The following is a 27,290-nucleotide window of genomic DNA, read 5'->3' as shown; positions in this document are numbered from 1 at the left end:
ATTAGAGGAAAATTGCAGGGTTTTTGCTCCCTGTCTCTCTCCCTTCCTCCTTTGTCCCGACTGAAAAAAAACAGGACACAACATCAACCTTCAAGTTACAATCTGGCAGAAAGATGAATGTTGCAGGTGCTGTAACAGAAGTACATAACGAATACAGGGAGGGCACAAAGGAAAGGCCAGTCAATTCCAGGTGGGAGAGTCAGGAAAGTATCTATTGAGGAGGTGTTAAGTTGGTGTTGTCCAGGCAGAACAGAGCTGGGGAAGGTAATCCACGCAGAGGGAGCCCCATGTGCGAAGATACAGTGTCATAAATAGCATGGCAAACAGTTCAGCAAGAGCTTAAGGTCTGAGAGGAATATGACACCATGAGCCTGGAAAGGTAGGCAGACCGGTGTCAGCAGTGCAGAGGTTGAGAGCACAGGTGCCAGACTTTAGGCTGCCTGAGTTCTAGTATTTTAGTTCTTCTTTCTAGTGATATGACCTCGAACAGGTTATTTAACCTCTCTGAACCTCACTGATAAAATGGGACTATTAATAGAATCTACAGCATAAGGTCAGTGAAGAATTAAATGAGATGATCCATATAAAAGACTCAGTACAGAAAGTCTGATTTACAGTAAGCACTCAATAAACTACTACCATTATCATTACATTTGTTCTTATAGAAAACTTTATTAGGAAACTATTATGGCCAAGTCAAGAGATGAAGAGGCCCTGGGCTAGAACAGAGGTAATGGGGATGGAGAAGAGAAACCAGATGCAAGCATCTTTCTGAGTTCGAAGTGATTGATTGTAGTTGGTGACAGGGAGAGATGATGGGCAGGACTAAATACAGTATGATTCTAGGTTCCCAACTTGGACAGCTAGGTACATGAGTGAAAATACTGGGCAATTTGGGATGTGTTGAATACAGGACATGTCTGGGTAACATCCAGATGACCGTGTCAATAACACTGTGAGATACAGGTCCTGGGCTTAGGAAAGAATGCAGGAAAAGGCTCTATCATCACCTCCTTATCTATATCTTGTAGTTAGAAAATCGCCCTCATTTGTAGTTAAACAAGTGGCCCTAAGGAGCCATGTTTGATTTATGTAACCATCTCCCCGGCCATAGTTTACGGAACTAAATAGATAGACCACCGACCCATGGAGGAGAAGAAAACCTCAGCCAACCAGACTGCTTGTGTTTGCATCTTTATTTTTTACGGTACGCGGGCCTCTCACTGTTGTGGTCTCTCCCGTTGCGGAGCACAAGGTCCGGACGCGCAAGCTCAGTGGCCATGGCTCACAGGCCCAGCCGCTCCACGGCATGTGGGATCTTCCCGGACCAGGACACGAACCCGTGTGCCCTGCACTGTCAGGCGGACTCTCAACCACTGCGCCACCAGGGAAGCCCTGTTTGCATCTTTAGAATCATGTAGCTGCAGGGGTTTACATTACCATTTGAGGGACAGCCACCGTGGCTCACACACAAGCAACGGCAGGGATGCAGAGAACTAAATGTAGGAGACACACAGAAAGATATAAAAATGAAGAAACACAAGGCCTCATAAAAAGAGAAAGAGAGAGTAACTGCCCAATAAAGTTTAGTTTTCATAAAGCTCAGATGCATCCAGACACCAGACTCTGGAGATCACCCTCTAACCCTTTCAACTTATGATTCCTTGCATTCCATGCAACCAAATGATCCCCGTGGCTAACACAAATGAGACTGCCAAAGAATACAGAGTAGAAAACAAGAAAATGGTTAGGACCCAGGGAACGTCAACATGGAGGACTCAGAAGGAACAAGAGAAGCCAGTGAAAGAGGCATTCATGGAGGGAAGAGGTAACTGAGGAAAAAGCAGTGTCCCAGAAGGCAACATAAAAGACAGCTTTAAAGGAGCAGTGAGGGCTTCCCTAGTGGCACAGTGGTTAAGAATCCGCCTGCCAATGCAGGGGACACGGGTTCAAGCCCTGGTCCGGGAAGATCCCACATGCTGTGGAGCAACTAAGCCCGTGCGCCACAACTACTGAGCCTGTGCTCTAGAGCCCATGAGCCACAATTACTGAAGCCCGTGCCCTTGGAGCCTGTGCCCTGCAACAAGAGAAGCCACAGCAATGAGAAGCCCGCACACCACAACGAAGAGTAGCCCCCACTCGCCACAACTAGAGAAAGCCCGCTCACAGCAATGAAGACCCAATGCAGCCCAAAATAAATACATACATAAATAAAGTAAAGTAAAATAAATTTTGAAAAAAACAAAGGGAGCAGTGAGTTGGTCAACACTGTCAAATGCTACAGAGAAATCAAAAGAGAAGAAGATAAAACTAGGCTACTAGATACAGCAATTGAGAGGTCACTGGTAATCTTTCCCAGAGCAGTAATTTTTATAGCTCACAGTTACCTGAGTAATTATTGTAACTTAAAAACTTTGTTTTCAAATCTGACTGCCACATTAGTCATACTGTTTATCCTTAGGTGAGTATGTAATATGCCTCTGCCTTGGATTTTCCTCTATTTAAACATAATAATATAAAAATAATAATAAGATCTCCCTCCAACCCTAGCCATTTTGCTCTATTTTAAACTGTATGGGACTTACACCTGAATATACGTATTTTAAAAATTCATTAAACTGATCATTCAAGATTTGCATACATTAAGAGAGAGAACAAAATCTCCTCTGCCCCATCCTTCCACATTAATCAGGTTAAAAAATTTACAACAAGAAAGGGGCTTATAAAATAGTATGTAAAGTTTGGTGCAAAGTGTTCTTGGAAATCCCAGGAATCACGCCACGGTATCCTCAACCTCAGCCTCCTCAGGTAATGGAGGTGTTACTGTCTTCACCAAGAAACTGATCAGTGGAAGTTTCCACGTTATTCGGACTATGTTAGATATTTAAAAAAAAAAAAAAAAAGTCATGCGTATCCCCATCAACTGGAGCACATGGCCAGTAACATGAACTGAGAGAAGGGACTGATAGATCCAGATCAGGAGCAGCCAGAGGGGCCAGGGCAGCATTCACGAAGGGGTCCTACCTTCATCAGGTGCTTGTTGACCCACTTGGTGAACGTCTTCTTCTGCACACGGTCCCGTTCATCTGTGAGGAAACAGGGAGAAGGCACTGGCTTAGCGCTACCCGGCAAGACGTTCCCCAACCACTGCCTTGCCCACACCCAGATTCTCCAGGACAGTGGAGACAGTTTCCGCAGACTATGAGACAGCGTCTTGTTGTTGGGAAGGTTCAGTCTGTCTGGACTTCCTCTTCTGTCCTTACCATATTGTCACTTTATGCATTAGACAGAATCACGTGCCTCAAGAATCTTGTCATGGCAAAGTCTCCTTCGCATCGTAATTCTCCGGGGAGCACAGTGATTCCCTGCTTCCCCTGCCCCCAGCAAGCTCCAAAAAGCCAAAGCTGTGAAAACCCCCAACAGAAGGGGTGGAGTGCCCTTGGCGTTCGGGACACCTATAGTGCAGGGTTACATCTCACCCTCCACACACTGGTCCTCTTGATCAATGCTCTCCTCCCACCCCCTCCTCCCCAGTACTCCCTCACTCCAGCTTCTTCCCCAGCCTCACCAACCAAGCTCTCAGAGCTGCCCACTATGCCCTGCCCCGCACATCTCCTCCCTCCCTCCCTTCTCCCACGTCTTACAGAGCCCCACTTTTTTTTGTAGGCAAACTGTCTTTCATTCTCAATTCTGTTCACCTCTTTAACAGAAACATGACTGTCAACACTTGACAGTGACTGCGCCACAGAGGCCTGATCCTGCGGAGAACTCACCTTCTCCCACAACGCCACCTCCAGACCACTGATTCATCAGCTCCGTTCCTTTTCTACTTATTTGAAGCCCTTGCCCTCCACTATACCATCTTGTTCAAATCATCCTTTCTGTCATCGACCATTCCCTGCTGCCTGCCCCCTCCACGTGGCAAATCTACGTTAACTTCTCTTAACAACTTGGTTCACACTTACTATCTCCAAGGGTATCCTACGGTGTCATCCTCAAATTACTTCAGCATATGTGTGGACAGTGCATGTGAGCCTGCTTGGCTCCACTGACCTTCAGCTCCAATTCACAGCCAGCCATCACCATGCCACTTCCTGAGCCTCGTTCCTTCTCCAAACATACCTATTTAGCAGTCATCTTTATCAATCTTTCATAGCTCCTCATCATTCTCAACCTTCAATCACTCCCTTCTTATTTCACCCTGTTTATTAAGAACACCTAAGATCATCCCAATCTGTGCTAGACAACATAGTTAAGCAATTCAAAGCTGCAGTCACTAATACCCCAGGGAGTCTCACCTGCCTAACCTTCTACTAGTATGTTCACCAGGACAATCCCCAAACCTGAATGACTACCATGGCTTGACTCCTCCACTTCTTCTCCAACTCAGAGAAATTTCAGAAGAAAGTAGCAGAATTATATATGAGCCAGTAACTCTGGCTCACTAGTAATTCACATAAATTTCAGTTAGGTTTTCTCTCTCTACTGCCACAGTTATTCCCTTCTTACTGACTCCCAAGTAAAAGCCACATAGGTACCATTCCAAACAACCCAAAGGCTTTCTCTCCACTTCCAGGTGGATGCTCTATCTTCTTATTTTTCTGAATCTAGAGCCATCCAGTAAGTGCTCCTTCATCTCTTTCTCTAACCTTACCTTTACCACCTCTTCCTTTCCTGCTTTATTTGCAAGGAACAGTGATCTCTTCCTATTACAGACCACAGAACTTAGGAATTAGAATGGATTTAGTCTAATTCCCTGCTGATTCACAAATCCCCTCAACAACAAAGAATCATATGTTCAGAGTTGAAAGGTCTGTCCAAATCTTGCATACATCTACAATATTATTGACTCTTAAAACTTAAGATAATAGAGAATTCACTACCTCATAAAGTAACACATACTAATTTAATAGTTCCATAATATGTCATAATCTGCATCCTTATAAATTCTACCTATTGGCGCTCACTTGGAACCGTTGGGATTTTTTTTTTAAGTCTTGTCTGATTTTCACTTCATAGAGTGCTGCAAGTATTTGAAGCCAGAATATTTATTAGATGTGACCACTGTCATTCCAACATATTTTGATCTTTTGATCTTCTTTAGATGCTGATTCAGTTATCTGACCTCTTCATCATCCTTTCCAAGCCTCTATCATCTGCAGACTGAATCAGAATCAGCTTGCAGCTACAATCTCATCTAAATCACTGACATTTGTTTTCTCTTCATGGCAAGCTACTTTTTTTCTCTCCACCTCTCCAAATGCTATTTATTCTTTAAAATTCAGCTCATTCATTCACTCATTTATTCTTTGAATAAGTCCTTATTAAGGAGCTAGCTGCTTGGAATACCCTGTGCTACACAAAGTCACAGTCCCTACCTTTAAAAGAGTCTAGCAGAAAGGAGAACTAACTTCAATGCAGCTTGACAAGTGCTGTTAACAGAGGTAAGCAGAGCACTCAAGAACGTAAGAGAAATGGCTAACCTGTCTGAGTAGACGAGGGACCCATGGGAGGTTAGTGAACGTTTCCATGTGAGTGACTAACTAAACCTTAAAAGATGAGTACAAGTTAGCCAGAAAGAGAAGGGACAAAGCTACTACATGAAGTTCTACCTAGTGCAAAGTCACGGAGATAAGAAGGAGCTCATGTTCAGACAACTGCACAGAATTAAGGATGGTTGAAAGACAGGACGTGTAATAGGTAGTGGTGACACTTAAAACTGGATAGAATGGCATGGGTCAAATCACGGCCTTTCATGACAAGCTAAGGAGTCCAAACCTTATCACAAAGAAACTGGTGAGGGGAAGGTAAGGGAAAGTATTGAAAGATTTTAAATAGAAGAATGACACGTGACATTTGTGTTTGAGAAAAATTACTCTGGCAGCCTTTCCTGACAATTCCATTTCTCAATAGTCTCTTTGTTCTCCAAATTTTTATGGTACTTACTATGCTAATCACTCAATCCATACTTATATAATTATATAAATTCTGATCTCTTAATATGCTCATTCTTACTCATCAATGAGATCATTAACTCCTTGAGGAAAGAGATCATGCTTTACTTTTCTCCATGTCCCATAGCTTCTAACATCTAAAGCTCTACATTATAAGACTAAAATAAATCCTTCCCCTTACCTGAAGTGAAAGTCAGCTTTTTAGCTATTGGAAGCATGACTGATGAGAAACCATCTGATTTCCCTAGTGCATTATCCCCATAGGAGGGCTTGGTAGGTTAACAGAATAACTATGGGTAGAAAATAAAGAAGACTCAATTGTGTTAATCCCATCTTCAGGTCTAAAAGAGCTGAGGCAGTGGACTAAAAAGAAATCACATGAACTCCACCTCTTTAAAATATTGGCTAGTTTAAAAGGAAATCTGTTAACTTTTTCTTTTCCATCTATGTATTGTTTAACCTATTATAGCAAGCCCATATTACTTTTATAATAAAAGAAATTCTATAAACAAAACCTGTTGTCTTCAGAGTGAGAACTTTGTAAAATTAGAAACAGACTATTCTTGGTTATAAGGGTAATAAATAGAGCAAAGCAGAGTGGACCTGGCATTGGTGAAAATGTGGTGGGCAGAACTTTTAGTTAGCTTTAATACTGTTTTTCCATTATGTTTGCAGGCCCCAGCAAAAAGGTGATACTTACTGGTGTATCTGAGTTTTTACATATTGGACTGGACAGTTTTTTTGTTTTTTGTTTTTTTGGCCACACCACGCAGCTTATGGGATCTTATTTCCCCTACCAGGGATCGAACCTGGGCTCCAGCAGTGCAAGCCCTGAGCCCTAACCACTGGACCACCAGGGAATTCCCTGGACTGGACTCTTATAGGTAATAAATAAACATTCTTGATTGGCCAATATATGACTAGAAGACTGGCTAAAGAAACACACAGAATGAAATCAAAGCCAAGCCACCTGTAAGAGTTCAGTCCACTGCCTCATTTCTTTTAGACCTGAAGATGCGATTAACACAATTGAGTCTTTTAAATTTTACTACCCATAGTTATGCTGTTCACCTACCGAGCCCTCTCATGGGGATAATGCACTAGGGAAACCGGATGGCCTCAAATCAGTCATGCTTCGAATAGCTAAAAAACTGACTTTCAATTCAGAGGGAAGAGGTCCAAGTACTAATTCTGAACGTAATTACTAAAAGCAGCGTGATTACAAGTCCTTCCCAAGAGCAGCTAGCCTGCTTAGAGCCAAGCTATAAGTTCCTCAGGAAAGGGTTTTATAGAACAACCTTGCCCCAAAGCTGGAGGATCCTTTTTTAGGATCCTATGTTGCAGACCAATCAATTACATGAACGTTCTCTCCTGATTTAAGCAGGATAAGAGGATACTGCAATGCCTGGATTTTAAGATCTTAATATCAGCAAGGAAATTCATCAGGTAAGCCAAAGAGCAACTTTATTACACAGACCTTCAGAACACTCCAGACGGCTCAGACTTTGAAAGTTTTTAATAAGTTTTAGGTTTGATTCCCTATACATAAATCCTTCATTTAATTCAGGCCTAGTGAAGATCTTTCTACCTAACACTAGAGATAGAATTTTAAGAAGGTACCCTTATGTAAGAAGAAAACAGTCAATCACAGGAAAGGTGATATTCCTCTAGATGCTCCTTGTAAGCTCAGCCTCACCGAAGGCTGTGAACCGACCACGAAGAACCCAACAGGCCACTGCGAAATTCTTAGATTGAACATGTTGAGGCACCAATTAATCACGCGAGGGTTGCTTAATTAGAGGAATTCACTACTTGTTTCCGACTTTATTAAGACCACTACAGGACACCAAGCTACCAATACCTACCCTAATTGTCTTTTAGTTTCATTGGCAGAGATGTTGCTCCTTGTTACCTAGGCAAGCCCTTCCCTCTGAAATCTGGATCCTGTATCTTCCCTTCTTGAGAACTTAATCCAACCACCACCCCCTAGCTTGTGTATCTTTAACTACTCCTCTCCTTTCCCCTGGGCTCCGGACCAGTGTGATGACAGCACTCACTTCTCTACTGCTGCACCTCCTGCTCCACCATGTGACCTGGCTTCCAGCCCCACAAATTCACTGCAACTGCCCTCCCCACAGCCACCTAGCTGCCAACCCAGAAGACACTGGTGACCATTCCTTTACCTTTTAAACCCACTCTCCCTCTTGATTCTGAGACTTCATTCTACCCTGGTTTCCCTCCTTCCCCTTTAACTGTTCCCTCTCTTCTGTTCACCCCTTAAATGTTTACTCATTCTTAGCCCTCTTTCCTTTTTATTCTGTATTACTACAGCTTCTTAAGATATCCATGGGCCTAAGGGTCCCTAAATGGATTTGTGGGGTTGGAGGGAGTCATAAACCACCTAAAATCGCATGCAAAATTTTTGGTGTTATGTACACTATGGGATGGAAAAAAAAAAAAACCTATAGATTTCAAAAAAAAGTAAATAATACCTGTTCTCTACATTCTCCCAGAATGATTTAATCTACTTCCACAGTTTCAACTGTAACCTGTACACTGACAATTCCCAATCCGTATCTTCAGCTCAGGCCTTTATCCTAAATACCACTCTCATATGTCCAATTGACTCCTAAAAATTTCATGCTCATTTCAAGCTCAACTTGTCTAAAAATGAACCCTTCTTGTCTCCCTCTCTGCTTCTAATAGGTTTCCCTGCTATAATCTATCTGTCACTGCTTGAATGTCTGTGTCCTCCTGAAATTCATATGTTGAAATCTTACCCCCAATGTGATAGAAGTAGGAGTTGAAGCCTTTGGGAGATGATTAGGTCATGAGAGTGGAGCTCTCATAAATGAAATTAGTGTCATTACAAAAGGGACCCCAGAGAGCTCCCTCATTCCCGCTCCACCATGTGAGGGTGCAGCAAGAAGACAGCTAGCTGTCTATGAACCAGGAAGAGGCCCTCACGAGACACCAAACCTGTAGGTGCCTTGACCATGGACTTCCCCACCTTCAGAAGTGTGAGAAATCAGTGTCTGTTGTTTAAGCCACTGAGCCTATGGTTTTGTTACAGCAGCCCAAACTGACTAAGACACCACCCTCCTCAGTGCTGCCAGCACTGTGGACAATGCTGCCCACACTGAATCTTTATCCTAATAATATTAACCGATAACATTTACCAAGTCTCTACTTATATGCCAAGAACCTTACATATATTGTTTCCAATGCTCAACAACCCTGAGAGGCATTATTTTACTGGGAAGATAAAGCCCACAGAGGCTAAGTAACTTGTCGGAGATCACAAGGTAAGTCTGAACCCAGCTCTGCTGGATTCTAAAGCCTGATGCCTGCATTCAGGATAATATTTAAACTTTTTAGCTTGGGATCTAAGGTCCCATATGATGTGGCCACTCTTCCCTCTCCACCCTTTCATAAAAACCCTAACTTCCAGCCTTGCCGAATGTACCGTTTTGCCCAAATGAGGCATGTGCTCTCACGCTTCCATGCTTTGCATTTACTGTTCTCTCTGCATGGAAGATCGCTCCCCCATTTCCTGGACTACTCATTCTTCAGCATTCAACTCAGCTATCACCTCCTCCATCCCTTATATACACTAGTTGAGTGATCTCCCTCTTGTGCCTATTTCAAGGTATCATAGTTTGCTTGTCCATCTGTCCTACTCTACTCTACTTGGAGCATTTTGAGGATAGGCCTGGGGTCGGAATGAAAGCCTGCATTTGAGGCAAACAGTTTTGTGTTCTATTCCAACATAGCCCAACACAGCATCATGAATCATTAAAAAAGCAAAGAGAGAAGAGCCTCTGCTTGTTTCCCTGAGGGCCACAGAAAAATTACAAGTGGTTCAAGAAGCCCAAGAAGCACCAACCACCTGAAAATCTAAAAATGAGATACCTGGGACTTGCCTGGTGCTCCAGCGGTAAAGAATCCGCCTTACAACGCAGGGGATGTGGGCTCAATCCCTGGTCAGGGAACTAAGATCCCACATGCCGCGGGGCAACTAAGCCTGCGCACTGCAACTACTGAGCTCGCATGCCTCAACTAGAGCCCACGTGCGGCAAACTACAGAGCCCATGCGCCCTGGAGCCTACACGCCTGAATCAGAGAAGAGAAAAAATCCACACGCCACAACTAGAGAGAAGCCCGCTCACCACAACAAAGACCCGACACAGCCAAAAGTAAATAATATAAATGAATAAAAAATAAATCTTTTAAATAAATAAACAGGGAAATAAATATATAGAAAGCTGGAATTGGCCTGTTCCTTGACCACGAGGTCAATCTAGTAGCAGAGACCAATATGTAAATAAATAATTAACAATAACACCAAGCAAATAGCACACCAGATACAAGCTGCACAAAATCATGCTGATAAACAAAGCTGATTAATTCTGACAGAGGGATAGGAGAAGAGTTCATGAAAGGTGTGGTATCTGAAGTAAACCTTGGGTGACAAGTATGATTTTGGCAGCCCAAAAAGAGGTTAAGGAATTCCAAAGTGAAAAATAAGCACGAGCAGTGACTTGGAGATATGTGAGCACACAGGATACACTGGAAGGAATGGTGTGGCTACACAAAGCGTACAGTTAGCCATGTAATGAGAAGGAGAGCTAACAAGGTCACCTGAGACCACATCACTCCAGAGAGCAGGAATGAGGAGTATCCACTTAATTCAGTAGATAAAAGGACACCACTGAAATTTTCTGAACCAGAGGGTGTTTTGGAAAGATTAATCTGGCATTGGACGGAAGGCCAGACTGCAGCAGAGACACACTAAGAGGTAGAAGCAATTAGAGGCCTACTGTGTGTGACAGACCAAGAAAAATCTAAGAGCATGAATAGGGCAAGGGCAGCCAGATCCCCAACTCCAATGTAGAGGAAGAAACAATAGCCCTTAACTACTGGCTAGATGTTAAAGAAAGGGAGAATTCAAGATAATTCTAAAGTTTCCAGTCACAGGGACTTCCCTGGTGGTGCAGTGGTTAAGAATCCGCCTGCCAATGCAAGGGACACAGGTTCGATCCCTGGTCCGGGAAGATCCCACATGCTGCGGAGCAACTAAGCCCGTGTCTAGAGCTGGCGAGCCACAACTACTGAGCCCGCGTGCCACAACTACTGGAGCTCGTGAGCCACAGCTACTGAGCCCACGTGCCACAATTACTGGAGCCCGTGTGCCTTAGAGCCCGTGCTCCACAACAAGAGAGAGAACCCACCACGAGAAGCCCGTGCACCACAACGAAGAGTAGACTCCGCTTGCCGCAACTAGAGAAAGCCCGCGCACAGCGACGATGACCCAGTGCAGCCACAAAAAAAAAAAAAAAAAAAAAAAAGTTTCCAGTCACAGCAACTGGGAGGAGTGGTACCTGGAGATAAGGAAAACAGGTGGCACAGATTGGGTGAGGATAGGTTGGGTAAAGTAGAAGAAACATAATGAGATGTCAGCAGGCCCTTCCTGCAGACAGTTGGAACCTTAGGTCTAGAGTTCAGAAGAGCAGGCAGAATTGAGGATACAGATTTGATGCTAACAGTTGATAGCTGAGGCCGTGGCAGGTAGTACAGCCAGCCTATTTCAACAAGTCTTCCTAAATCACCACTTTGCTCATATTACCCCTCTATTCAAAATCCTTTAGTGGCTCTCAGACGACCAGAGGCTCAAGCCCAAGTCCTTTGTTTCTACTGTCTACTACAACCCTCTGAAATTCAATTCCAGTTTTTATTCACTATGTATTAGGTGGTTGGAAGAGATAAAGATAAGACATGGCCTCTAACCTGAAGAAATTTACAACCTATCTACTCTTCCAAATTTATCTTTAGACTCTCCCCTGCATGACTCAACTGCAACCATTCTGATCTCAGTTTCCAAACATACCTTGCACATTCTTGCCTTTGTTCACCTATTTCTCCCTACTGAAACATCTACCCTCTCTTCTTGTTTTATCTAACTTAGAGCCTCCTTACAAGGTCCAGCTGAAGTCAACTTCTTCCTTTACACCTTTCTGGCTATCCCAGCCATCTCTGGATGCCTGTGTTTATTTAATTTACTTGGCACTGAACATATAAAATCTATTGTTAGATATCTTTACATGTAAATCCAATTTCTCTATCTGCACTTTAGTTCTTTGGAGTCAAGAACCATGTTTTAAATTTCGTTAAATATCCAACATTTAGGACAATAGTAGGCACTCAGGAATGCTCATTTATTTAACCATATATACTATGTGAGAGCCCACTGTGTGCCAAGGTTATATCTATATGGATACTTTATGATGGTATTTTCAAAGTCAGACTAAAAATATTCTCAAATGATAATTAAAAGACTGCTTTTCAGCGTAGAGCAGGGATCTCCATTCAGACGTCCCTTCCACAGTTACAGCTTTTCTAAATTCTTCTTCCCACATCTACACCCAGGAGACTTCACACCACTTAATGTGTGAGCTCAAAGAAAATGGTCTGAAGTGGAGATCAAGCAATTAAAATATTTACCAATAATATACAATGGCACTAGTATTATAAATGATTCCTTTCCTTAGAAGTATATAAGTCAACTTTGGGAGGTAAGAATGACCTCAATATTTATTGTGTTTACTCTGTATCAGGCACTGTGCAAGGCCTGTCTCATTTAGTATTGATATTTGACTTAATCTTCACAATTCTATCAAGTACACATTATTTATCTTCATTTCATAGTTCAAACTGAGGCTCAGAAATGCTTATTAATAATTTGCCCAATGTCACAAGGCTACTAAGTGGTAAAATTGAGATTCAAATCCAAGTCTGTCATGGACTTTTAACCACCACACTCTCCTGCCACTGTGAAATTATCAGAAGGCAACACAATATAGTCCTATATAATGAAGGGAAGAGGAGAGGTGCAAACTATAACTATAATAGGGATTCATGAAAGGTATCTGTCACCAAGACTTGGTGAAGACTCAGAATGTCTCAATGAGGATTGAGACATGGGAATTTAGGGAAGTGATAACTAGGGACTTCAGTGCAAAATTAAAGTTTTATATTATTTCTTAGGAAAATCTGAACTTTGTTACCAATAATTCTTTGCCCTACTGGGAATCAGAGAGTACAAGGCAGAAGTCAGATAAAGAAATAAGCCAGTAGTAAGCCTGGTGGCAAAAGAGCCACAGAAATAGAACGAGAGGCTTATACGGAGAAGGGAAGAGGGAGAAAAACACAATAGCTTCTAGAATATTTAATGGAGTATCACATTCAGAAAAAATAAAATACTTCACAGATACAAAGAGATATAGGGGTTAACGATCCTCAAAAAAATCATCTTAAAGATGAAGAAATCAAAGCCCAGATTTAAGAATTTAGATAAGGTTACAGAGGGGCAGAATCAGGGCTATAACTTGGATTTCCTAGCCTCTACTCTGTGGCTTACCTTATAGGATACTCATCTGCCCTCTGTGAGCCTGAGTTTCATCTATAAAGTGTGGAGTCTGGACTAGGTCAATGGTTTCCAAATACCAACTGTGAATCAACAATATCAAAATCAGCAGAGGAGCTTACACTGAGCTAAGCTCTTTAATATCAATATACTCCTCATAATGACTGTATGAATTAGGGCCTATTTCAATCTCTCTCTCTCTCTGTATGTGTGTGTGTGTGTGTGTGTGTGTGTGTGTGTGTGTGTGTGTGTGTGTGTATATATATATATATATATATATATCTATATCTATCTATCTCCAGGGGATTAAACAGAGTAGGATGACCTAGGAGAATGATGTTTTGCCCTGAAAATTTCAATAAAGATTCAACACTTCCTTATACTTTTCTGTTGATTACAGAAAAAGGGCCCTTTTATCTCTAAGCATTTTCAGATGCCCAAGAGTCTTTCCTCTAGATCTCAGGGAAGGAATCTCAATGATACTGGAAAGACAAAAAGCTAGACTCCATGGCAGTAACTGACTAAAACTGCTACTCCTTGTGCCCAAACATTATTATAGTACCAACTCTTTTTCTCAGAAAGCACTTAAAAATTTGGCAATACTAGTCTAGCAGTCAGGAGACAGGATCGGAACCCTGGCTCTGCTACTCCCCTTCTGAGATTTCTTCTGAGGTCTCCTCTTGGTCAAACAACCAGCAATCTCAATTTTAGTGAAAATCTGCCTGTTTGGGTCACAATTTTGTTCTGCTTTAGAGACTAAGAATACAAAACCAAAAGATATTAGTAGTAGTATCAATCCAGTAGTTCCTAAACTTAGATTTCACAAACGGGTAAATATTCCAAAATAAATTAGAAAACCTAATATAAAGTTGTCAACTTTTTATTTTGCTAAGTAAAGATATCTAAAAACAAACTACCATCTGACAATTCTTTCATAAAATAATGGACATTTTAACATCAAAAAAGTAGAAAGGGCACTTTCAGAATAAAGGACAGTTCTTTAAATAAGTTTATCTTTATGAAAAGCACACTACATTTTCCTTATCTTTTCCATTTTACCGGAAATTGATGACGATACCTCCAGCATCAGTCTGTACATCCTCCAGTTTGGAAGCCAAGGAAACCTATAGCCAAAAAAGGCTAGGCCACTTGCTCAAGGTCACAGAACATTATCTAAATGAACTCCTCTCCTTTATCAAGAGAGATCTAAGCCAACAAGACTCTTTTCCTAGCCTCCAACTCTTCTTAAGATCCCCATCCCCAGACCACTTTCAAGCCTTTTTCCCTCCTCACAGCTGGCAAGAGAGTTAAACGTAAGAGAATTAGCAATCAGCCCCAAAGAGGAAACCTGGGTCATGACTCCACCCTCCCCCCCCCCACAATCCTGTCTGCTCAGAGGTGGACTCTGTAACCAACCAACTTCTCCTAAAAATACGCCCTGGACTTTCAGAACTATGCAACATAACTTAAAAGTGGTTTCCTGATACAGACAGAAGCATGAGCATGAACTCAGTCTCTCTAAAGAAGTGCCACACCCAAAGCTCAGGCTCTTAACTGCCAGTCACTACAAGCTTAAGAAGTTCCCCAGAAAGTCGGGCACCCCAGTCTCTCCCACTGCACGTTTTAGCAAGCCCCAAAGCTGTAACGCCTCCAAGGCTTCAGAGCCCATGCGTTCTTATGAGTCAGTGAGAGTAAGGGCTATTTGGGATCCTCAGGCCCAGACAAGGAAAAAAACTTCACGTACTAACCCATGCAGCACATGCGGCAAACCAGGTGGCTGCTGAACTCGTGCTCATCTTGGTAACTGGGCCACATGTCGCCAGCGTCTGCTGACCCTGCCTAGAAGGAAGGTGTGCCAAAGAAGCTCCGGCTAGGGGCCTGTGCACGCCCTGCAGCTCCTTAAAAAAGGCTTCGAGGTGAACAGAGACAGCAGAAGTTCGGAGAAGTGGCTCCACCCACCACTTCCTACTGACCTCCTCCCTCCCCTTGAGGTCAGAGAGGAAGCTCCTCCCTGGGGCACCTCCAAACTGGGTCCAGGTCTTCATGCAAGAGGCATCCTATTCAAAAGCGCCACCAGCTAGCTCAGTGTTTTCAGACCAACAGCAGCAGCAGGCGAGGTGGGCGCTTCCGATGCAGAAGTCCAGCCGAGTTAGTGAGTGAGTAAACCTGCGCAGGCAGAAGCTGGTCTTTGAGGTACCCTCCACTTGCAGAGCAGAAGCTTGTGACCCGGTGAATCTGAGACAGTTGCAGGAGGCCTGGTGAGGTAAAATGGCTTAACTGCCGAGACAGACCCAGTGCATCCACTGCCCAACAACCTGTTGCTGGGGCTGGACTCTTCTCAGGCTGAAGTGTGTGTAAAGTGTTAACCGACTGAGAAAGCCCCACGGTCGGGGAGGCTATCACGGGGCAAGCCCACACGCTGTCTGCTGCCAACGGATTTCCTAGATTCCACAGGGAGCTTCATGTCCTGACTTTGAGCTGCCCGAAGAGTCAAAAGTCTCTCCCCAGTGATTCCACCTCCTTATAGAGTAGCCCAGCCCCAACCAGCCTCTAGGAGATCTGGCACAGCAGATTTCAACAGCTTCAAAAATACGATTTGCTTGTTTGCTCCATTCTTTCCCCTCATCCAGCCAGGAATGTCATCCCAAAAGGCACCTTCCTCTTCCCAGACCCTCCCACTTTGTCTCTGCAGTCAACGCACTTAACTCAGCTGTGCCAGAAATCCCTTTATCCTTCAGTGGAAGGCTGCTTGCTTGTTTGTCCAACTTGTTTTCTGAGTCTTGGCTAATTGTACCAGACACTGGAATGCTGAAGAAACACAATGAAGGGCTTTTTCATTCAGATGGCCCGACCCATCAGTGCTTCTTCATAATTGTGATGCAACCAGGGGATAGAAAAAGCAGAGCCTCTGTTGATGTCAGGACAGATGCTCTGATCCTGTCCCCACACCACTCAGAAAGGCCCCACTGCAGATAAGGGCCTAATCACTGGCCCTCTGCTTTAGCTCCCTAAATAGAACAACTTCTTCAGGCTAATGCTACTTCCAATCCCGTTCCTGAAGACAGGGAGGGAGGGGCAGCACCCAGGAAAGCAGGTTTCCAGAAATTAGCCCAAAAGACTGCAAGTGGGGAAAAAAAGTAAACACAAGTTTACCTAGCAGGTCACACAGTTTAAACAAGCCCTGTGACCTGCTTCAGTTCCCTGACAGTTTCCTTACCCCCTATTAGGCATCTCTCTGGTAATAATCCTGTTACTACTTACTAATAACGGGACTAACAGCTGACTTTATCCCTCCTTGACTAAGCTCCCAGTCACCCCGATAACCTGTGACAACTCTACTCAGTTTGCTCCTCTTATTAGAGCCTCCCTGGTCACTCTTGGAGGAAGGGTCCTCCTAGAATTTACCTTAACCTAGGAAAAGAAATGCATAAAAAATAGGGAAGAGAGAATAAAAGGGAATAAAGATTTCCTGATTCATATTTAGTAACCTTTTCCTTTATCAGATTTAAATTCCTTGAGTGCAGGGACTGTCTTCTTCATATCCTAGTCTCTAACACATTTAGAAGGCACTCGATAACCCAATTAATTAATTTTAAGGCTAAAATTAATTGAGCACCTACTGTTACTGTTAGTTCACAGGCAATGTGCTAAAAACTTGAAATATCATTTCATTTAATCCCAACAATTCTCTAAAAAAAGGTATTATCAGTTCCATTTTAGAGATGAAGTTACTTTTAAAAGGTTAAATAACTAGACCAAGATTACATATCCATCTGTCCTGCTCCAAAGCTAGGCCTCCTGCTACACCATGCTGTCTTTGAGAGGGACCTAAACCGGAGTAACTAAACTGGGGTAGGGAAGCTGTATATGTAAGGAGGTAGAATGTTCCTGGCAAGTTAAGAAATAAAAACACCTACGGCCAACTGAAGATTTAAGGCATATCCCAAATGAGTATGTAGAGCAACTTCTAGAAATACTAAATAATTTCACAGTCTCCAAAAATCAAAATAATCATTACTGGGTAAGGTTTAAGGAAGGTGAACCAAAGCGTGCCCTTTTTCTCACTCCTCTGGCATCTAGGCAGAACTTATTTCCCCGGAAGGTACTACAGACTGAGTAAAGTAGGAGAGAGTTTTGGGGACAATGTCAGTCTAGCCACCAGGAGACAGGCCTTTCCTTTAGGATCCTAGGAGATCCTGAGCCTCAAAAGGGAAGCCGCTGCTAACAGGAAAGAGAGGACCCTGATGAGGACAGTCAGCTGTTAATTACCCAGAGGAAATCAGCCTGTATAGTGATTACCTGGGCCAGTCCACTTCCTTTTTAGCCCAACGTTGAGCCATTTCATAGTTCACTATAAGTCCAGAGATGTGAGAGGCAAGAAAAGGTGAATCTGGCTGCTACCTGCAGATTCGTTAAAATGCGGAATGGAAGGAAGAGATTCAAGCCAATATTTCCACACATGGCTAGAAGTTATCTAAGAACTTACAGCTACTGGCTTTCTTACTAGTACAGAAAACTGACGCTATACGTTTAATTTATTTCCTAAAACATCAAAATCACCCACTATTGAGGCTAGTAAAGCAGACGTAGTCTTTCCTTCTAATGTGTGAGATAATGATTCATAATATATCACTAACTTTTTAAACACTTCCACATTGGCTTCTACCACATTTTTAAATTCCCAACTGTAAAAATAAGCATTTATATTTTGTCCCAGGAGCCCACAGGAAAGTGCAATGTCTTCACTGATATCTTTTGTTTCGTTTTGTTAAAAAAAAAAAAAAAGTATAATGATAGCAAACAATTATATAGTCCTTAACCATGTGCAGAATATATTCTAAGAACTAGCTCAAAGCAACCATGCAGTATTATTAACCCTATTTTACAGATGAGGAAACAGAGGCCCAGACAGATTAATGTCACTCTGCCAGTAAGGGCAGAGCTAGGATGAAAACACAGGCAGTCTGACCCCAGACTCTCAACAAGCTCTCAACCACAATTCCATACTACATCCAAGTGTCGGCCAGATAATCGTACTGCCAGAATTGCAGAAAACTAGAGACTTTAGTCTTTTTTCTTCTCATGCCAATTAGAAATTCGAAGTCCAGAGGAATTAAGTGACCTAACATCACATAGTAGTAAGCAGAAAAGCCAGGACTTAGAATCCAGATCTTCTGACTTGAAGTTCAGTGGTCTTCCTACACACTGAACAATCTAGAAAAAAATAGCTAAGGAAAGAAAAAGACTACATCTTGACTACAACACCTATTGTTTTAGTTATTTGAGCGAAGATATATCAGGTATATGACCATTTGTTTAAATATTTGCATGTCTATTACATGCGTAACAAAATTTAGGTACCACAAATGGAGGATGCACAGCTAAGTCATAAATGGAGGAATTAAAATTCACAGCAACTGCAAAAATCTACACCAAATCTCATAGGACAAAATTTAACTAGGATGCCTTTAAGTCTTATGCTGAAGGTTCAAGAAAACCAAAGGAACAGCAGCCTCTGGAGGGGAGACAGCAACAGTTCATGCACGAGGTCTGGCCATTTTATAACTTGTCTTAGGTTAATGAGACTCAATAGTGTAATGGAGCTGCTTAAAAAAAAAAAAAAGGGATGGTACAATTCTAGATTGTACTCCATATGGTCCAGATCCAGGGATTATAGCTGGTCCTCCTAGTGGGATGCTGGAAATAGAAAGAACCTTAAGAGATTAGATTGTCCAACTCGTTCATTTTACAGATAAAGAAAGCAAGACCTTAGTTGTCCTTTCACAAACAAAAACTTCAAATGTTCTTCTCAAGTATATAAATAAAGCCCTTTTCTTATTTACACTACCACGACATGGATATTAATAAACTAATACACAGGGCAACTCTGTATTATTCAGTTAACCTATACTAAGCACTCACCTCAGGCCACACATCAAGCTAAGCCAAGCCCTGTAAGTATACACATGAACAGGGCATGGTTCCTGTTACAGCTTAATCTAATGATATCTTAATTCCTTCATTTATTTGTTCAAGTAACATTCATTGACATCTATTTTGTCACAGACACTTGAGAAACTGAGATGAGTAAGAGTTCCTGTTCTTAAAGCTCTTACAGTCTAATAAAATCTAATTAGTGGGGAAAGAAACAAGCTGAACAAGATGACCACACAGGTTTGAACAGGAAGTATTAACAGAATGCTACTGGAACACAGAAGAGGAACTTTTATTCCAGTCAAGGAAGGCTCTCCAGAAATGATAACTACTTACCTTGAAGGACAAGCATCAAGTTGTTAGTTAAGAAGATACAGGCATTTCGGGTAGTGATCTACAAGTTTTTAAATGATGCTTGAGTACTGAGTACTGCTTGTAAGGCCAAGACAGGATGTGAAACTAGTGAACTAGGCAGGGGGCAGATCACGAAAACCCTTTTATCTCCTGATGAAGAGTTTGAACTTTCTTTTAAAAGCAGAACGAAAGCTTTAATGGATTTTAAGCAGAAGAGTGACACAGACAGCTCTGTAGTTTAGAAAGATCATTCTGGCTACAGGTAGAAGACAGACTAGGGGCGAGAGGGTGGGGGGAACACAGAGAATGGGTGAAACATTATTTCAGCAGTCCTGGAAAAGAAAAATGATGATGCAAGCTAAAACAGTAGGAAGTTTGGGGAACAATGAGATAATATATGTGAATGCAAGTGTGGACAGGGTGTACTGAAAGCTATTTGAAATTCCAAGTATTGATACTAAGTGAGTGCTAAATTCTGTCTTACAGGTATTATGGCTTCAGTACAAACTGTGTCTTCCTGTTCTTGTTTACATCTGCTGAAGAGATGGTGACTTGGGAACACCGTTGTTAAAGCCATGTACTTAATATCATATAACTAGATCTCACCAATGGACTCCTAACACCTAGAAAAAAATAGCGAATGAAAGCTAAGAAATAGTAATCAGAGATTCCTTCCCCACATTCCTGCTGTACTCCCCTCACCTCTCTACACACACGCGGCCACCACATTTTCAAAGCAAAAATAATCAATTTAACTGTCCAAAGGGAATACTAGAATGATAAGGGGTTAGGAAATTGTATGTAGTATTAGAAAGGGAAGTGTCTAGGCTAGCAAAGATAGCCTTCAAGTATAAGCAAGCCTGACACCTAGAAGAGGGAGGACAGATCTTCTTTATGCTGCAGTTACATTCCGATAAACCCAGAGCAGGTTAAAAATATCCAAAGTCGAAAGTGCATTTAATATATCCAACCTACCAAACATCAACTCTTGGCTTAGCCTACCTTAAATGTGCTCAGAACACTTACATTAGGCAAATCATCTAACACAAAGCCTATTTTATAATAAAGTGCTGGATAACTCTTGCAATTTACTGAATACCATACTGAAAGTGAAAAACAGAATGGTTGTATGGGTACAGAATGGTGGTATCAGTTGTTTACCCTCGTGATCACACGGCTGAATGGGAGCTGCGGCTGCTGCTACTACCCAGCATCAGGAGTTATGTACTGCATGTCACTAGCCTGGGAAAAAATCAAAATTCAAAGAATGATCTCCACTAAATGCATATTGCTTTCACACCATTGTTAAAGCCAAAAAATCTAAGTCAAACCAATCTAGTTGGGGACCATCGGCATACTAGATCTTTGCCAGGCAGAACTTGGCTGATGGGCGTAAGTTACAAAGAGGCAACTTTCAGATTAAAAAAGAACTTCTCCATTACCAACATAACAAATAGTCCATCGGTTGTATGTTCTACAGAGGCCTTCAAGCAAAGGAAGAATAACTTCTGACAAGAGTGGTACTAAGTGAGAGGTTGCGTTGGTTGATATGTAAGGTCCCTTCCAGCTCTAAGAGCAATATAGAATTTGTTATCAACTTTAAGAATGGAAGAAATCTGAAATCTATACAAACACAATGAAGATTTACTAGAACATCGTATCTTAGAACCGTAGCACTAAAAGGAACCTAGCAGTTTTCAACTCTGACAGAACACTTTTTTTTTTTTTTTTTTTGCGGTACGCGGGCCTCTCACTGTTGTGGCCTCTCCCGTTGCGGAGCACAGGCTCCAGACGCGGCCGTGGCTCACGGGCCCAGCTGCTCCGCGGCATGTGGGATCTTCCTGGACCGGGGCACGAACCCGTGTCTCCTGCATCGGCAGGCAGACTCTCAACCACTGTGCCACCAGGGAAGCCCGACAGAGCACTTTTTAAAACAAATCTTACATGGAACTCAACATATATAACATATAATTTCAGTATTAAGTAGCATAAATCAATTTTATACATTCAAATTTATGTTACTTATTTTAAAGCCAAATGACATAACCAATCAGGTAATTTTGATTGAAATTAGAGATTACTTAATTACAGTTATATCAGTCTCAGCATCTTGTTTGTTTCTGTACTGTGCTTTACTGTAGGGAACCATTTTTTAAAAAACTGTTTTATACAAATAGAAACAAATAGTAACAGTTTCATAGTTTGCCTGTAACCTCAGGATATTATTCAAATAAATTAATACAAGAGCATGAAGGAATTGCAGAAATCTTTGTTTCAAAGTTAAATACCTTCAATATCTAAAAACTATGTTCATCCTATAATATGTAAATATGACTAGAAAAGTGGAACAAGCAGCACAAAACCTTGTAGTACACACTAAGCCAATATTACAATGTTATCACTTAACAATGTGTTACCCACTAACTATTAAGGACTGAACACCTGAGACTTGCCTAGAATTTATTAGGCACAGGACCTATGTTGTACAGTATGTTCTGCAATAGTGTACACACCTATTAGGGGAAGAAGAAAAAAAAAATAGAAGACACAATCTTCACCTTTTTTAATCAAGTATACAGAGATGGCGGAGGAACTTTATTCTGGTGATGTCCAGCTGGCAGGTAGTACAGTAGAGTATACACGTCATTTAAAAACACATTTTAACAGATAAAATACATCTTAAACTTGAAATTAAAATAAAATGGGTACAGAAGCTCTTAAGTACTCCTGTGAAAGTTTTAGAATCCATACTCTCCAATTAAAAAAAACACTGCTCTAATTTTACAGATAAACTGAACATAGCACATTTCCAATATAACTATTAGGTACTAGAATCAATATTGTTTCATAAAAATAAAAAGCTTTTACAACCTATTTTTCTTCTGTTTATTTCAATGTTATTTACAGCTGTTTATGAAATTAATATTCTAAAACATAAACAAGAAAGCACTTCAAAGATAGGGCTACGACTTCTAAGTTCAATAGCAAATCCTATACTGAGGATAAACTTCTTAAAATATTAATCAACTAGTGGTTTAGAAACGCCATTACCATAATGCACAGGAAAATGAAAGCAGCAACCTTTGCCTAAATAATATTTACTTTCTCATTATATATGACACAGTATATACAGCCAAATAACTCATGCCTGTCTACTCCTTTCCTTATAAGCTCAAATACAGGCTTACATTTCAGGAAAGCCACTTTGAGCTACCTTTTAAAACACACCACTACACAACCAAACATATTTCTAAATGTTTGTCTGCTTTTGCTGATACAGACACACATGGGATCTGAGTATTTAGTCATAAGCTTTTCTGGGACTTACTGGAAAGACACTGGGGGATGACTGAATCTAATTCTAATTCTGTCAAGCATCCATGAACTTCTAATAAGAAACTAAGTAATGTCATCAAACCTCCATCTTAATCGTAAGATACAAGTAACAAGTGTCTCATTAGGTTGGCTTGAAGGCAGTAAGCAGGTCACAAAGACAGGACTAAATGCACTGAGATCCAAGGGTGTACTCCAGCAAAAGCTGGACTTTATTATTCCTCAACTACGGAGATTTAGAATCAGCTAAACACGGGGCTGATCCCAGCACTGGGCGTTTAGAAGCCAAAGAAATATAATGTAACAAATAATAAGGAGTGGGGGTGGGGAGTCTGCTACCACTTAGAAAAAAATTTTAATATCAGGATCCAAATATTCGCCTGGGGGAAAGAACAGTTAACTTTCTTGCATTGAACAGGATGCAGGATGGCTTGGATACACAGAGAGTAAACTGTGTAGCTGCCTGAGGGGAAAGGAACAGTTTCAACCCTATCAAAGAGAACAGAGGCACCTCAGCAAGGACACCCTGTGACCCTTTCCTCTCACTGACCTTTCCTCCTCTGCCTTTTCTCACCCAAATATACACCAAATCTAGAAATTTCTCTAACCCCACAAGTTCTCCCACATTTACACCTGAAGGAGGGTGATAGAGTTACTCTGTTTTTGGTTTTTTTTTTTAAAAAAAGATCAAAAACCACTTTGAGACTGAGAAAGTAAAGAATGGAAGGGCTTGATTCTCTGAGGAAGGACAAAAGTCAGCACAATTGCCACTTCCCTCAGCCTCCAGCCCAGACATCACCTCATCCAACCAGCACCCTCCAGCCAGACGAACCTCACGAAACAGTAAAGGGGCCAGGTCCCAAACTGGTCCCAGGACAGTCTGGTTTCCTCAGTAAATCCCACTCGCACTCAGGTCTGACAGCACCCAGCCCAGAGGCTGTACTGGCCCTTTAAGGAAGGCAACTGGGAAGGCCTCCGTCATCTACCCCACCCTCGAAAGCCCCACAGCAGATTTCAAGAAGCACTGGGCACCCATTACCTGCTCTGCCTCTGGCACATCTCTTCCAGTATAGAACACCGGCAATTCCAAGAATGTGCGTCAAAATAAAGATGGTTGGTGGCAAATAAGACGAATCTAAGAGAGGCATTTCCAGGCCCGTCCTTTCTCCTCCCCTGAGTTAGCCACAAGCCCACAGCTCAGCGCAGACTCTAAATGCCTTTCTCCTGAGGTTACTGCTGTCCTGTACTATCAGCACAGAGGCAGAGGCCCACAGCTCAGTGTTGTCAGACACTTCCTGGTGGCTTCTCCTCCATCACGCCTCTGTCTTACAGCAGGCAGTAGTAGATGGGGACTAAAACTCTACAGTGTGTCTCAGACAAAGCCCAGGAAACAACTGGCCAGAGGGGGAGGGGAAAGGGAAGGAGGAACCAGGAGAGCAAAAAGGGGCGTCTAAGCTACTGCTGAGCTGACTCAAACTCTATGTTTGGCATCCTCTGTTCAGCTTAAACAAACAAGCCTCAGACCCTTCTACAAGAAGGGAGGCTGTCAGAGGACGCCACACTCTTAACTTTCCTCTCCCAGCCTGGCTGGGATGGAGCCAGAAGAAAAACGTTGCAGAAACACTAGGGAACCACTTGCAGGGAGGAGGCAAAGTACGCAGGGATGTGTAAGTGTCTACAAGTTCCCTGGCGTAGTCGGAGGGCAACCCTTCCACACCCACAACCCGGGAGGAGGTGGTAAGGGACCCAAACATCACCACAGAGAGGATCACGTGCAAAACAAGCTCCACAGAAAAGAATGCCTTCAACAAAACTAAAGCCTGCTTGCAAATGAAAACTTGATATGGACACTGTAGCAGCAACTGGAAACACTTTAACACTTACACACCCAGTAGAATGAATAAAACTAAGAGTCCTGGCAAGATATAAAGCAACTGGAAAAACGTGTCCACACAGAAACCTGTACGTAAATGTTTAGAGCAGCTTCATTCAGAATAACTAAAACTGAAAAACAACCCAAATGTCCATCAACTGGTGAACTAATAAAAACTGTGGTGCATCCATACAATGGACTACAACCCAGCAATAAAAAAGGAACATACTCCCGATACATACAGCAGCATGGATGAATCTCAAAAGCATTATGCTACATGAAAGAAGCCAAACACAAAAGGCTACATGCTGTGTGATGCCATTTATATTACATTCTAGAAAAGCAAAACTATGGGGACAGAAATCAGATGAGTGGTTGCCAGGGGCTCAGGGTGAGGGAAGGGAACAGACTACCACGGAACACAAGAAAACTTTATGGGGTAATGGAAATGTTCTATTTGCTGACTCTGAGGATAGTTCCACGACTGTATACATTTGTCAAAACTCACAACATTGTAGACCGAAATGGATGGCTTTTATTGTACATAAATTATATTTCAATAAACCTAAGGAACACATTTAAAGACTAGAAAGAACTTTGTACAACCTAGGCTGAATATGCAAAGTTCTTGCAGTACCACTGCCCCTCTTCTCATCTACTTTTCTATGAAGAGATACTATATAAAATGAAGTGTGGACACACAAAAACACAGAAGACCCAACGGCCAAGAGTACATCTAACACCCAGGACCCTTCACTCAGAGAAGGGTTATGGCCTCATCTTTCTACCAAACTACTTTTTTATTTATTTCTACAGTGCCTTTTACATTATGGTATACAAACATGGTGTCTTACCACAAAAAAGCTTTAAAAATGCAACCTGCTTTAATATCTCTAAAGTTACCCCCTCTTTTTTTTTAATAAAAGGGAAGGGTTTTAGATTTGAACAATCTACTAACCAGAAAGATGACAAAGGGCCCTTGATGGGGGAACTAATATTTACAATGTGTATGTTGTAATCTGGCATCAAGACCATCTACGATTTTGTGTTAACCTACATTTTATTCATCAAATATTTACCAGGTACCAGGCCCTGCTCTAGGTACTGGGAACTGAGTAGTGAACAAAACAAAGATGTTGCTTTCATGGGGCTTATATGCTAGTAGGAGAATAGGAGAATACACAAAATAAACATAAACAAGTAAACATATACTGAAGGAGATGAAGAGGAGAAAGGAGAGCCAGAGGGGGGATGTTTACAGTTTTATGTACAGGATGGTCAGGGAAGGTTTCTCTACTAAGATGACATTACAAACCAACAAGTCATGTGGCTTTTTAGAGAAAGGATAAGCCCAAAAAAGAAATGAGCAAGTACAATGTCCCTGAGGCATAATTAGGCTTGGTGTGTTCAGGGGACATCAGGGAAACCAGATCGGCTGAAGCTGAAAGCGAAAGGGAGTGTCAGGAGATGAGGCCAGAGAGAGGTCGGATCATCTATGGCTGTACAGGCCATTCGTAAAGAATCTGGTTTTTATTCTAAGTGAAATGGGAAACCTTTGGAGGGCTTCCTGTGAGCAAGTGATAGGATTTAACTTAGGTTTTAAAAGGATCACTCTTGCTGCTATATTGATAACAGACTAGAGAGCAACAAGAGCAGGAGCAGGGAAACTAGTTATAATGCCATTACAATAATCCAAGTGAAAACTGGTGCCTGAGAAATAACTGAGACCAGGGTGCAGTGGCAGAGATGGTGAAATGTGGTCATATTCTGGACAAATTAAAGAGTCATCAGGGACTTCCCTGGTGGCGCAGTGGGTAAGAATCTGCCTGCCTATGCAGGTGACACGGGTTCAAGCCCTGATCCAGGAAGATCCCACATGCCGCAGAGCAACTAAGTCCGTGCGCCACAACTACTGAGCCTGTGTCTACAGCTCGCGAGCCACAACTACTGAGCCCACGTGCTGTAACTACTGAAGCCCGCGCACCTAGAGCCCGTGCTCTGCAACAAGAGAAGCCACTGCAATGAGAAGCCCGCGCCCCACAACGAAGAGTAGCCCCTGCTCGCCACAACTAGAGAAAGCCCACGTGCAGCAATAAGGACCCAACGCAGCCATAAATTAATAAATGAATGAATGAATTTTTTTAAAGATTAATTTAAAAAATATATATATATATATATATAAAGAATCATCAGGATCTGCTGATAGACTGGATGTGGGGTGAGCAGGGAAAAAACAGAGCTGAGAATGACTTCCAGGTTTGGGGCCTGAGAAATTAAAAGGACCGAACTGCTATTTACTGAGATGGGAAGGGCAGCCAGAGAAACAGAGGGTTTGGGGTTTACTGGTGGTTGCAGTTGTTTGGGGTGGTTTTTGTGGGGAGTGGGGTAGGAATTCCATTCTGGATACATTAACTTTGAA

At 42.1% G+C, this 27,290-nt stretch overlaps 1 protein-coding gene across 1 annotated transcript in view; it reads right to left on the bottom strand.

Moving 5' to 3' along the window:
• The window catches only part of MACF1 (microtubule actin crosslinking factor 1), a 240,964-nt gene extending 216,724 nt beyond the window's left edge, over positions 1 to 24,240 (bottom strand). The window contains 2 exon segments of the mRNA XM_032613193.1: positions 3,025 to 3,086; positions 24,038 to 24,240. Of these exon segments, the coding sequence (XP_032469084.1) occupies positions 3,025 to 3,086; positions 24,038 to 24,146 (171 nt within the window). The 5' untranslated portion in view covers positions 24,147 to 24,240.
• Positions 24,241 to 27,290: the final 3,050 nt, after the last annotated feature.

Source organism: Phocoena sinus, chromosome 1, assembly GCF_008692025.1.
Source record: "Phocoena sinus isolate mPhoSin1 chromosome 1, mPhoSin1.pri, whole genome shotgun sequence".
Classification (NCBI taxonomy): Eukaryota; Metazoa; Chordata; class Mammalia; order Artiodactyla; family Phocoenidae; genus Phocoena; species Phocoena sinus.
Note: the sequence above shows the minus strand (reverse complement) of the source record. Positions and strands in the feature narration are given on the sequence as shown.